At 38.0% G+C, this 14,295-nt stretch overlaps 2 protein-coding genes across 2 annotated transcripts in view; both read left to right on the top strand.

Annotated features, from left to right (window-relative positions):
- Nucleotides 1-14,295, top strand: part of LOC134654676 (uncharacterized) — a 262,505-nt gene that overhangs the window by 198,208 nt on the left and 50,002 nt on the right. The window lies entirely within an intron of this gene.
- Nucleotides 739-13,206, top strand: LOC134654478 (uncharacterized). The gene is made up of 7 exons (XM_063509919.1): nt 739-870; nt 1,361-1,474; nt 2,488-2,616; nt 2,923-2,948; nt 9,095-9,212; nt 9,294-9,422; nt 13,078-13,206. The coding sequence occupies exons 1-7, from the start codon at nt 778-780 to the stop codon at nt 13,189-13,191; spliced, it is 723 nt and encodes a 240-aa protein (XP_063365989.1). The 5' UTR covers nt 739-777; the 3' UTR covers nt 13,192-13,206.

Raw genomic sequence — 14,295 nt, 5'->3', positions numbered from 1 at the left:
ACACATTTTGGGGTAAAAAATGGAATGTAAAAACAGTCACGGACGTCACGGTGCTAACGACACAGTAGATAGAAATGAATACGTAACCAATGTCACACAATACACTTATTTGTTTACACAAAAATACACGCGCGCACTTGTAACTATAAACGAACTTACTACGTAATGACATGATAAAACTCGCACGACGCGCACCTGCAAAACTCAAAATATAGGTATAGTTCTATAGTTCCGCCAGCCGAATAACCGGCGGCCGGATACCGGATAATCGGCCAGTGTCCAGGCCGGATATCCGGTATCCGGTATCCGGCCAAACAACTATCCGTTGCATCTCTAGTAATTTCTACTAGCTCTATTTTCTTTTTATTACTATTTATAACAAAAAGAACTAACCTGACATAGATCTTTCCTATATATATGTCGCTTTAATGTTCAATATGTTCATGCCATGTTTCATGTTATTTCAGCATGTCGTTTTAAAATGAGGGCATATGATTGGCGGCGGCTGTCCGGGTGACTCCTAACTAATAAGGAGGACTCACACTAGACCGGGCTGGGCCCGGGAAGAGGCGTCCCACATGTCATTTTCTATGACGGCTGATCCGTGATTTCCATAAAAATGGAAGCGCCGGAAACGCCGGCCCGGCCCCGGCCCGGCCTAGCGTGAGTCATCCTATATAAGGTACTTAACTAAAAATCTTAAATGAAAGAATCTCTTTTATTTCAGGAATAGCGGAGGCTTCCTTTGTGTCAGAAGTAGGTGGCGGCTGCGCGTATATGGCTGGAGCTGCTTTGGAGCCCGGCTCGCATGTTAAGAAGCTAGCCAAAGACGCGAGTGACTTTGCCAAATTCCCTGACAAGTCCAAACTGGTGAGTTTTTTTGTGTAAAAGTAACTTCTTTCTGTTTGTTTTATGAACATTATATCATAATTAAATCATTAACCTACAATACATACATACCATTGACATACATATATCTAAAGACGTTACCGACACTAAGTGTAAGGCCTGCGTGGACGCTCGAGTTGGGCGTGCAGCGGGGCGGGGCGTGCGGCGTGCATGTTAAACAAATGCAAGCGTATAGGAGCGGCCTTAGTACACGCTGCTCAAATTACTTGTGAGCCCGACGCCACGCTGCACGCCCCGCCGAACGCTCCGCTTTGAGCGTCCACTCAGCCCTTACACTTAGAATGGTGCCAGCACAGTCTCAACTATTTGCGTTAGACTGAACGGTTGGCTCGAATTCGTGAGTGACACCGCTGAACTAGCACAATTTCGTAGTGCCCTTAAGGCCCGTCTTTAGATATATGTAAATAAATAAAAAATAAGAATAAAAATGGTTCATTGCATTCGTTTTCAGCCGCAGAAAATGTTCTCATGGCAAGAAGTGAAGCAGTTCGACGGCGAGCAAGGGCGCCCCATGTACCTTGTCATTGACAACAACGTCTACGACTTCACTGACTTCGCTGATGTGGTGAGTTGGCTTAGGGTGGTATTTTATCTGTCCAATGTCATTGCGTCTCACTCTCTCATTAAGCAAAATGTGCGACAAAATACACATTGGACAAAGAAATTGGACAGGTGGAATACCACCCTTACATAGACATTCAGCTAAATCCAAAAGGTTCGAATCCGTTACATTGACAAACTGTTGCGCTTTTTGTCCAAAATTAAGGCGCTTGGCAAGATTTCTAATGGCTCCTCTACACGATGGGCCAGCGCCACTCCACGGGACGCATTTATGCGTTAAAGGGAGCAAGTGATATTTCTATCTCATTCTACCGCATGGCTGCGTCCCTTGGAGTGGCCGGCGCTGGCCCATCGTGTAGAGGAGCCATAACGAACATTGAAACATTGGCTTTAACGACTGTGAAAGTCACAATCTCATAAGAAAATTTTAAGAATTTTTGCCATCTAAATTAAATATTAACTGGACTAAGTTCCATTACACTAAGATTTTTTTTCAACACAGCTACGTTTTCCTATACCTTTTTTCCGAAGAAAGTAGTACTTTTGCAACTATCAGCCCGTTTAGCAACTATACGGGCGAGGTATTCAAAATGATCTTAACGCGACTTTATTGTTAAGAGAATAAGAGCGCGTCAAGGTAATTTTGAACACCTCGCCCGCTTAGCAACTTTATGCAGTATGCAGAGTCATCTTCATTTTATATGGAATCGTGACAAATAGACTGAAATGTCGTTTGAACCATATAGAAATTAGTAAGACAAGAGTGCTCACTCCATACATCACTTTTGGTATCGGAAAGTCTTATTATGCTCAACAGCATATAAGACTTTCCGGACGGTGCTACATCTATTGTCAAGTAGCAGTACTGATAGTTCCGCTACTCGATGCTAGATGTAGACACTGAAATTAATAGTCTTTTTGGTACCAAAAGTGATGTATGGAGTGAGCAATCTATGTATTTTTTTCTCTGTTTGAACACTTTGAACCGTCGATTACATTTGGAAACAATGTTCGCAGCACCCAGCAGGGCCGGGGCCGCTGAAGCAGCACGCGGGCGGCGACGCGAGCGCTGCGATGCGCGCCGCGCGCATGCCCAGTGCCGTCATGGACGTCTTCATACACCGGTTCAAGGTCGGCGCTGTCGATGTGAGTACTTGAGGACCTTTTGAGGTTTTAACCTCAACTTACTATTATGTAGGTACTAGGTACGTCATTTTTATATAGTGCGAGAACGTATTAGGGTGAAATCACATCTGTCAGCATCGAGCCGCATTTTATATATGAGAAATCGCTCGTTAGTATGAAGATGCGTACGCATCGGAAAGCTGAAAGCATGCGTACGCATCTTCATACTAACGAGCAATTTCCCATATATAAAATGCGGCTCGATGCTGACAGATGTGATTCCACCCTTACAAAAAAAAACTTTATTACCTACTTAATTATTTTCAGAAACCCCGGAACGCAGAATTCGAGATGCCAACGATTATATGATGTGCTATATATTAGTGACAAAAAACAGGTAGGTCGGAGTGACTGTCATCAATTTCGGTTTTTAAAGTTGCATATACCTATTTGCATTGTTGTAACAACGATCAATCGTGGCAATGGAAATTATTAAAATTAAAACGATTTCAGGCTCTATTGGTTTCCATAAGATTTATAAAATATTCACGAATATGTAAATCAACAAATGTAGTCTGATATTTCTCGTTTAATAGTAGGTATAAAATTTGATCAGTGAAATTAAATAGTTCCAACAAAATTGTGGAATAATTACAAAAATAAGGTACCTACTATCAATGTTAATTTAATATGTTAATTTCAGGTCATAGGCGGCACCTGGGTACTGAAATCCAAGAATGTGCAAGCAAGAAAAAACGTGGAATCAGACTTCAATTAACTATATACACTTTATCCGAATAAAACCCTTGTTTTTTTAACAATTCAAAAATCATATCGTACAAAATCAAATACCTACTTTAATTGTTAGATGCTGCTGTGAAAATGTAATATTTTTTAGTAAAAAATAACTCAAAAACAATCACAATGACTGTTTGTAAACGGAATAATGAGATTATTAACGAAGTATGTTGCCAACGGCGAGACATACAAAAATCACGAAACTAAAGTAGTTCCTTGTTGAGTACCTACGGTACCCCCTAAATTGATGTTCAAAACATTAGGAATACTGGACCTACTCGTAATCTCGTTATGCACAGTCAAGCTAAAACAAATTGCAAATCTTCAATTCTTATAATTTTTAGACTAAGAGGAAAAGGGAAAACGTCTATCTGTCGTATTCGAACTTCAAGATATTCACAAGAGACACTAGATCCGTTCTAGATACGTTATAGTTTCGATTTAAACTATGTAGTTCTCTTTTGCAGCTCAATTCGGGCAACCAATTGTCACTTTTACGTTAGATAGAGTTATCTATTAGATGTGAATTGGATATCTAAGTCATATCTTGTGGAAGTCGTTCAAGAGTATCTCCAGAATCGCGGAAATGTCAAATTTGACAGGTTAGATCTTAAACATATCGTTATCGTATCTTGGTGATGACTGATGTCTAAAAGATATCTTATAGATATCTATTTCAAAATCCGAATCGGGCCGTATATCTTTGTAATATAGGGACATTACTCGTTGGGATGTCCCAGGATCCTGTTAGACAATGTATAACACCTGTAAACACTTAAGATAAGGGATAAGAAGTCGTACGTGCGAATACACACGCTTATCTATCGGATTCTGATTACAAAATACTAATAAGTACAATCTTCTGATAACACGTCATACTAATTAAAAACTCAGTTAATGTTCACGGCTTTTTTTGAATTCATTGTAGTTTTCTAGAAGTGATCGGAGAAGTAGCTAGATGTGAAAAAATTCTAAAGACCGATTTTATTAACAGTAGTTATTTTGATAACGTTTCTACGAAAAACATAGTTAGAAAAAGTTGTACTACGTGTACTGGAACTACTGGATCCATTCACGCCACTTTAAAAGAAATTCTATTTTTATTAAAGAAAAATATTTGATTCTGAAGTTAAGTATTTCGCAGCTAATATAACTTAATAACTTTTACATTTACTTAGGTACTACAAATTTTATCCATAGTTACGGAGCTCAAACCCTTTGAACGCCACGCCTATCGTGCTCGGCGCGTCATCGTGAACCTTATCGGAATGTACGAAGGCTGATATTGGGCTGTAGGTGCGTTACCCAGTTAAAGTATTTGGCGGTCAAAGGGTTATACGTGTCTGTCCATTTTTATTACATTTTATAGAAGAAAAGAATGCTCTTATTTTTATTCTTGTTCTTACAGGATTCGTTTGTACGGCACGTGTGTTAGACAATTTGGAATGCTCTATAATAACTTGGAGTTCCTAATTTCTCATTCATCTAATTATTTACTAAATTAGGTAGGTATGTAACAAAATGAAGAACTCTTATTTGAATCCCAGACCCGTGAATACCTACACAAGAACACAAGTATTTTTACTTCGGAATACATTATTGAAGTTTTTGATTTATTTTGTAACTCATTAGCAACTCTGTCAAAATTCGCGCCAAGCGCAAAAGTTGAGAATTATTTGGTCCTGACACGCAAAACAGCCGTAACTACCATTGAAAAAGTCATTCAATTATGTGGCATATTGTCGTGCAACAAATTCCAAATTCGAACTGTTGTTTTTCAATTTGCTATTATTTATTATTCCACTGTATGAGACAGTATCTGACCGGCTTCTACTAGCGATGGGCGATTCTTTTCTCGTGGGCGAGTGTTTTCGCTTCGAAATAGTATCTTTTCATAATATAAACACCTACAGATATCATCAATCGGTGGACGCTGTTTGCGTTGCCCGCGAGAAGCGAGGCGAAGATCTTCTAACGGAAAATAACTCGCTCGCATAGAATAACTAGCGCTTCGCTTTTTGTTTGTCTCGGTAAAGCCACCGGATTCACTGCCTGCATTCTATAGCAGTGTTCTTCTTAAAAAAAACACCAATCAATCAATCAATCAATCAATCAATCAAAGCTTTTATTTCAGGCAATGATACCCATACATAAAAACATAAAAAAAAAAAAAAAAAAATACGAAAGTCACAACCAATGTCAAAAGTATGCCCGTAGAGCATACTGTTGTTAGATGACTGCATTTAGTAAAGTGATAGCTGGACTTTACAAATAGCCACGATGGATTGCCGGGTGTTGGCTAAGCGCCCGGGTTAAATAATGGTTAAACGCGTTTCAAGACTAATTCTTCGTTAGCGGCACAATTCCACGTTAGCTCACTGCATATCAATATTACACTATAGGAGAGTCGTAAATTCATACAATAGGTAGTTATCTACGAGTGAATGACTTGACTAGTATCAGATATAGGTAAGTAGGTAGATATACAAGATTATGAATTTTGGAAATTCCGATATTGTTCGATCAAGGAAGTGATTTACCAAATCACCCCGCCATCTTAATTATAGTGACCACGAAGTTGGTAGCGATTCCAAGCCACATATTTTGACTAACTGGTGTAGAGTTAGCGAAATTAGGCCTTGTACAGTTAGAAGCTTGGCTCTACAAGAGATCTGATAACTTTATGACAGTGCGAGTCATATATGGAATATGTTTTTGGTGGGATAACTCTTTTTGTTACGCTACTTATTAGATGGTAGATCTGATACTTTTGATGCAGACTGTACAAGATAAGCCTCGGTATGTAAGAAATATTCCACCCCTGATTTAACCACGACACAACATAGGTATACTTTAATCATACCACGATCACTATTATATTGCACACGTTACGAAAGAAACAAGTGCCATCACGCAAAATAGGCGCAATAATATGACGTCGAGTTGCGGAAACCAAGCCCGCGAATACCTATAACCTATAACCTATACGAAAGAAACAAGTTACATGAAATTATGTATAATATCTAACCATAAACCTTTTGGATATTAACAAGACATTTTAGTACAGTCAACAGCAATAGTTGCTAAGCGGATGAGGTGTTCAAAATAATCTTGACGCGACTTTATTGTTAAGAAAATAAGAGCGCGTCAAGGTATAAATTATAATTATGACCGCCTCGCCCGCTTAGCAACTTCTGCTGCTGACTGTACTCGTATTTATAGTATAAATATTAAAATATTTGCCTATAAAATTATTTAGCGGCGTGTCTGACACAGATAAAGTAACTGGTGTAAGTACTCTACAACATTACGTACTTTATCATTTATTGGTATATAGATTAGTAATTGCAATTTAGATAAAAACTAATTGTAATCAACGAAAATCACACAACCTGATAGTGATATGTACATGAATTGCAAAAAAAAATTACCTACGTCAATAGTTTAATCAATTACGTCGGTAAATCATTACTATAACACAAAGTCGCTTCCCGCTGTCTGTCTGTCCCTATGTATGCTTAGATCTTTTAAACTACGCAACGGATTAAGAATTTCGATTCCGGCCACCACGTGACAGGCATAGCCTAGTGTGGGGGCCACTGGACATTATGTATTATTAATAAGGTTTTTCTTTTAATAAATATTATTCTTATTCTTGTTCTTATTCTTATTATGATGCGGTTTTTTTAATAGATAGAATGAATTAACCCGTGTGATTAGCCGGGGGAATTAACCCGTGCGAAGCCAGGGCGGGTCGCTAGTAAAGATAATAAAATAAAATTGCGAAAGAAATTCTATAAATGTGAGTTCGTAAATAGGTAAGGTCTTCATTATTCCACTTTTACACGACTGTCCAAAAAAGGAGTGTTTTGTTAATTAATTCCTTTGTGTTACTAAAATGGCCCATATAAATTGTAGAAGAGTCCGGATATCCGGCGGCGTCCGACACTTCACAGCATCTCGTGATTACTGATCACTCGTCACAGGTAACGAGGTGTCGGAAGCCTCGGCTCGGAGCCGGACCGGGACCGTTCTGGCGAGAATTACGGGATGTTTTTCAACCCGAAGCAAAATTTTGCAAGGTAATACTATCAAGAGAATATTTTAAAGAATTTTGGCAATTCGGTGACGAATTAGTTTAGATAAATATTATCTTATCACAAGTAAAATTGGCAATCGAGTCGTTATATCATGGTATCGGATAAGGGCTCGGCGATAGCTTACACCTCAGTCGTACAGTCTGCTACCTACCGTGCTGACTGCAGTGCTGGCCATACGTCGAAGTCCACTGTAAGTTTTCTTATATTATTTACGTTATACCTACTTGATAAGACTAATTAAACTTGAAACTCTGAAAAGGTTATCAATATGTATAATTTTAAAATATTGCGTTACCAATAAAAAACCGGCCAAGTGCGAGTCGGACTCGCGATCCAAGCGTTCCAATGTACATTAAGTCCGACTCACGCTTGACTGCACATTTCTAATATGTTTTCCTGTTATCTATAGGTCAAGAACTATTTTGTGTATTTTTTTTAAGTTTTAGCCCCAGTAGTTTCCGAGATAAAGGGGGTAATGGTCGGACAGACAGACAGACAGACTCACGAGTGATCCTACAAGGTTTCCGTTTTTTCCTTTTGATGTACGGAACCCTAAAAAACACGTTTTTGTACTATGTGTTTAGGGTTCCGTAGTCAAAGGCCTTAACTTACATGGCGTAACTGCCCTTATAGTTTGGACATGTCCGTCTGTCTGTCCGTCCGCGGCTTTGCTCCGCGATTGTTAGTGCTAGAAAGCCGCATTTTGGCATGGATACATAAATCATGCATGGCGACAGAACGGTAAAATACAAACTACAAGAAAAATGTTTTTGTGTACCATACAAAGTGTGTTTTTTAGTAGGTTTTTTTTTCGCACTAACCCAATGGTGTAGGGTATCATAATATTGGGTAGGTCTTTCAAAACTAAGTAATAAGGGTCTCCTTTTTTGATAAAGTGAATATTTTCGGAAATAATCGCTCTGAAAGAAAATAAAATTAGGGTTATCCATTCAAATTATAATATATTTAAATGGACATTATGTGTTATAAAAGAACAAGTAAAAATATCTGTAGGTTTTTTGTACCTAACATACTTAAAATAATGTGAATTATTACTGTATTAAATATTAGTCTGTGCTATAATGGGCGTAACACAAAAAGGTTCATTGGTAAATTTATACTCTTTCAACTAATTCCAATTTTCTGATAAAACGTGCGAACATTTGTATTTACTATATTATAGTACCTATCAAATGCTTGCTCTTGAGTATATCTATTATATAGTACTACTATATAATAGATATACTCAAGAGCAAGCATGGAAACCCAGTTATCAATAATGTCGGAAACCCTTTATAAGATAAGGGTCACATCCGGATATTACATCATTTTTTACAACTTAAATGCTGAGTAATAAGTTAAAAAAGTAAATTTATAACTAGATAAGAGAGAGTCACATTTGCCAATTGCGAAACAAAAAAGTGTATGACTAATAACATTAATCACATGTTGTTATACGAGTATGCCTAAGTATATTGAAGTAAATCGTACACTGGACATTAGTAGTTGTAAACTTACCTTACCTTAATTAAAGTGAACGGCGAATAATATTTTCTATTAATTTTTTTGTCCTTTTTTACAGTCACCATATCAAAGTAAAGCATGGCTGCGACACAGTACAGACTAGCGGACGTGCAAGCACGCAACGGCAAACTTGGTGCGCCTATCTGGATCGTATATAAAGACTCTGTCTATGACATCACCAGTTATGTTGACCAGGTATTGTGGATCTATAATCACCTCCATTACTAACTTCCGCGAGCTTTTAATTTTATTTGATACTGATTTTGTTATATCCAGCACCCTGGAGGTGACGACGCCATTAAAGCAGAAGCAGGCACCGACGCCACGAGTGCTTTCCAAGACGTCGGCCACTCCGACGACGCTACGACCATCCTCGCTAAACTCAAGATTGGGGAGATCATAGAGGTATATATGACACACTGTTACGCTATCTTAGCAGCAGCGGGCATCGACGCCACGACTGCTTTCTATTCCAATATGACGGCCAATCTGACGACGCCAGACGACCATCCTCGCTAAATACAAGATTGGGAAAATCTTAGAGGTAGGTATGACATGACACACTGTGACGCCATCGTAGCAGAAGCGCGTTTGACGTTTTGTTTAATTTTCGGAAACTTCTTCTGTTTACGCCCAACCCCAACAACCAATCACATCCCGATTATTTAACCCACACCATTCGCCTTCTTTGACCTCCCATATTTATGCAACTGCTGCACAAAACACTATTAACTTAGCACTCATAACTCACATTCCAATCACCTTTCAGTCCCGCGGGAGTCTGTAGAACGTTTATGGCTCGATACGATTGCGGCCGTCTTTACTGCGATAGATAATGTGGACCTATTCGTTTTATGACTCGATAACTGAACGGCAGCTTTATATCCTCGCCGTGTATTACTTGGTTTTGGCAAGTGAACCCTCACTGACCGATTTTAAAGTCGTTTCACTTCTATAAAGAGCAATGTGACACTTAACTCGTGTACCCGTAGGTTGCAATTGATGGCCACTATAAACGAACAGGCAGATGGCCGCGGATGAGCATTGGGCACTCACTCTGATCACTCGGCATTGTGTTTCTTTTGTCTATATATCCTGGACGTGTATTCCTTGCTTCAAGTGAGTGCGTCGAGTTCTTTCCAAACTAGTTTATCGAGACCTTTCGGTTGCCTTTCCACTGAGGTGGAGATGAGAAACGTGCGGGAATCAATCATCAGCATTGGTTGTAATCCAGAGAAACGGAGAGATGTGGATTAAAACCAACGTGGGTTATTCCCACTATAGTTACCACCAAGTTGTCACCAGTGGTAACTAGTGGGATTTTTTTTATCTAGTAAGGTAGATTAGGTATATAAGGCCCACCATTATTTATAACGAAATATCTGTCGATATAATCAGGATAACAAGTAAAACTCATTCGATATAGACGACACGTTTATTTAAATTTCTTCATAAATCAAAATAACAGTGAAAAGATTAGTATATTTGAGGTTAGTGTTAGTGTTTTTAAAACTACTGTTTTGGGCCTTATTAAACACTATGTAGGTAGTAAAGCCCGCCAAATAATTGATCATATTAACGTAAATAACAGGTTTTTAAACTTTTTAACGTCACACTTACACATGAAACAATATTTGGTACCTTCATAACATGAGGATATTTATAATTTGTCTTTTTATTTGCCTTTGGGCCTTATTATACTAAACATATCAACGATTTTCCTCTAAAATAGTAAGATTAACATAAAATTAAACCTTCATTTGTTACAGCACTGGTAACATAAATATTTAACAAAAATAAAAAAGAACCGCTCATAATTTTTCAACCAACCATAATTTTGTGGGCCTTTTTGAACTAAAGGCTTTATATAAAAGCTTATAATCTGGAAAGAAAAAGTCTAAAAACATTAAAATTTATTTAGTTAAATTGTCAAAATTAACTATTTATTACTGTATTTTTTATTTATTTGTTTTATATCTATTGACGCACTTCAAATTTAAGTCTACCATTACATCTCATACGTTTAATGAGGCCCGGGGCCCGGGCCTTGTTACCTACTCTAACAGTGGGCCTTATTAGCTAAAGTAAAGGTTCTAGAATAATGACGATTATTAAACATAAAAATAGACATGAAACTAAAAACTTACCTTTCTACATACAGCCAGGTAATCTCTGTTTACATCCAAATTAAAAAATAACACAGTGCATAATCAGAAACCTCGAGAAAACGCAATTTTCTTTTAGTAAAATTTACATCAAGCGCAGCCGCAACCTCACTCAAAGACTGTTTGGACGGTACTGACAAAATGGCGGCGCGTGCGAATCTAAGCGCTGTTGCCAGCTCGTTGTATCGACTGTTTCTTTGTGTTCGTGAAGTGTCGAACGAATTATACTATTGGAAATGTGATTTTTGGCTTCTGGGCCTTGTAAACAGCTGGGCCTTATATGCCTGACCTACCTTAGTTACCACCAATATGTTGTTAGAGTTCAGTACTAATAAAACCGGCTAAGTGCGAGTCGGACTCGCGCACGGAGGGTTCCGCACCATCAACAAAAAATAGAGCAAAACAAGCAAAAAAACAAGCAAAAAAACGGTCACCCATCCAAGTACTGACCCCGCCCGACGTTGCTTAACTTCGGTCAAAAATCACGTTTGTTGTATGGGAGCCCCACTTAAATCTTTATTTTATTCTGTTTTTAGTATTTGTTGTTATAGCGACAACAGAAATACATCATCTGTGAACATTTCAACTGTCTAGCTATCACGGTTCGTGAGATACAGCCTGGTGACAGACGGACGGACGGACGGACGGACAGCGGAGTCTTAGTAATAGGTCCCGTTTTTACCCTTTGGGTACGGAACCCTAATAATAAAAACAGTAGAAATATAGTATAGTGTAGTATAGAGTGACCAAAAACGATCCAGATCTAAGTCGTGGCTTGTTATTAAAATCAAAATACGCCAGTTCAATGAGGCTATATGGAAAAATAGTTTTTACTAAGTTCAACCCGTTTTTACTACATTGACGGTGGCCTAGTTATAAGTAATTTGTTACCAGGCCCTGTAGACAACATGCCAATCGCTAACGCTACGTAGCGAACGAAACGCAACTGTCACTGTCACACTAATATGGAAGAGTGATAGAGAGACACAAAGCGATTCGATGGCGAAGCGATAGCTATTGTCACCTTGGCTAGGCCGGAACCCTCGACTCACCCTTGCTAGTATTTGTGATAGGAATTACGCCGCATCAATTTGTTAAGTGGGTTTTTGTGACGAGTGTCCTGCTATTTAATGAAGGCCTATTATGAACTACTGTTTTTTGTTCTCCTTAGGTAGATACATAATATCGGCTGTTTATCTTTTTCAACACATTTCATTTAAGGTCCAACAAAGGTTCATTTTATCCGACTAACCCAAGGGTTAAATGTTCAGTACTCCAGGTAGGTAGGTAGGTACAGGTCGCGATTCTCAACCGATTTTCGTGAAATTTTGTAAGCATATTCAAAAAAATTTTATAGGTTTTTAAAAGTGTTATTTAAAAAAGAAAAACATAATTATTCAATAGTTTTTTTGTCGATTCTGTTTTTGTACCTATTTTTTTCAAAATGGCGGAGCCGAACATTTAGTCACCAACAGTTGCAGAAGTGGCAATAGAAATATACAGTCTAAAAAAATTAACTACCTATAACAATTACTGTAAATTATCTAAAGTCAGATGAAGGATAGCGAAGGCTTAATAGCTTCGTTCCGTTTTTCACACTATAGTATCCTAAAAATCTTTTACAGTACATATGGGGCTACTTTTCCGCACTAGTGCATAAAATAGCCCTTTTCGTGCGTATGTCGAGTGCCATATGTAATTATGTACTGTAAAACGTTGTACGATACACGTGCAAATAGGTAATTCGTAACGAGTGGCGATAAATTAAAACACGACCGAAGGGAGTGTTTTAAATCGACACGAGATCCTCTTTTCCGCACTTGTATCGTAAATAACTATACCTATACCTGTATCTACGAAAGTAAATGCTAATAAACCTAAACGCCTTGTTTCAGGAGGAAAAAAAATATGACGCCAACGGCAAGAAAAAGAAAAAAGTTGTGGCAGCTAAAGACGAAGGCACGGGCAGAAGCTGTCTGAACACTGTCACTTGTGGTTTATTAGGCTAACCAATATTATCTCAATACATTACAAAACTCCCTGTGACATTACCAGATCAAGGGTTGACATTTCTGTCGCCAACCGAAAAAATACGACGACGTCGACGGATGGTTAAGCTTTATTCGTTGGTGTTGGTGTACAGACTAAACATAGATTATACTCACAGGCAAGACATCCTCTAGAATGAGCATAGTAACGCTACCCCCTCTGCCACTTATACGGTAGTTTTACTCCATCTTCGAGTCAATCCCGTGCCGTGATTTGTCCGTGTCTTTGAACGGACCAATCACGGCGCGGGATTCGCTCACCTCGTCCCCCCGCACCCCGTATTTTTGGCAGCATCAGTTTCATGAAATAATTGCTCTAAACTCCGTCTAGAGGATTCCTAGTCTATGATTATACTAGTTCTTACGAGTTGGGGTTGGCTCTTCGATGTGGACATTACGAGTTAGGTAACGATTTGGGTACCTACCTACAGTTTAATGAGGCTTTAATCATACAGCTTTTAAGAAGTAGAAGCTTAGAACATGTACAAAAATCATAAAATTAGGCTTTAGTCCTTTTACTTGTTAATGTCCACAGGAAAGACCTTAACACGTACTAAAAATTTTTTTGGTTCAGTTAAATTTCTAGCTTGTTAGGGTTGAGTGATACTATCGCTGCGATAGTAAGTACATTTTTGGCCAACTAACTCCAGCTACTTAAGAAATATACAAAAAATTGTTTGGTCTAGTTTTGGACATATAAATCTCATTGGCTAGGTACTTAGTATCAAATTAATATGCAATAATTTTTGTATAAAATTAAATTCGTTGATCCTGCTGGCAGGATCTCGTCAAAAATTATGATTTTCGATTTATTTATTTATTTTACAGATAGTTTTTATTTTTTATTTAGGTATATTAATTAGTGATTTTAAGATTTTATATTCAAAAAAATATTTTACACTAATATATTGTTTTTTTTTTTAATTTCTTGGTATATACGTACGTACCTAATATTAGTTTTCATCTGAATTTCTCGTAAAAAAGACACCTACGTATGTATCACTTATATTATGTCTTATAATAAGACCACTTTAGCCGTCTGGCCGTTGGTACATGCACCCGGTA

The sequence above is a fragment of the Cydia amplana genome, chromosome 15, assembly GCF_948474715.1.
Source record: "Cydia amplana chromosome 15, ilCydAmpl1.1, whole genome shotgun sequence".
NCBI lineage: Eukaryota > Metazoa > Arthropoda > Insecta > Lepidoptera > Tortricidae > Cydia > Cydia amplana.
The sequence above is the reverse complement of the archived record's forward strand: the minus strand, read 5'-3'. Positions and strand labels throughout refer to the sequence as shown.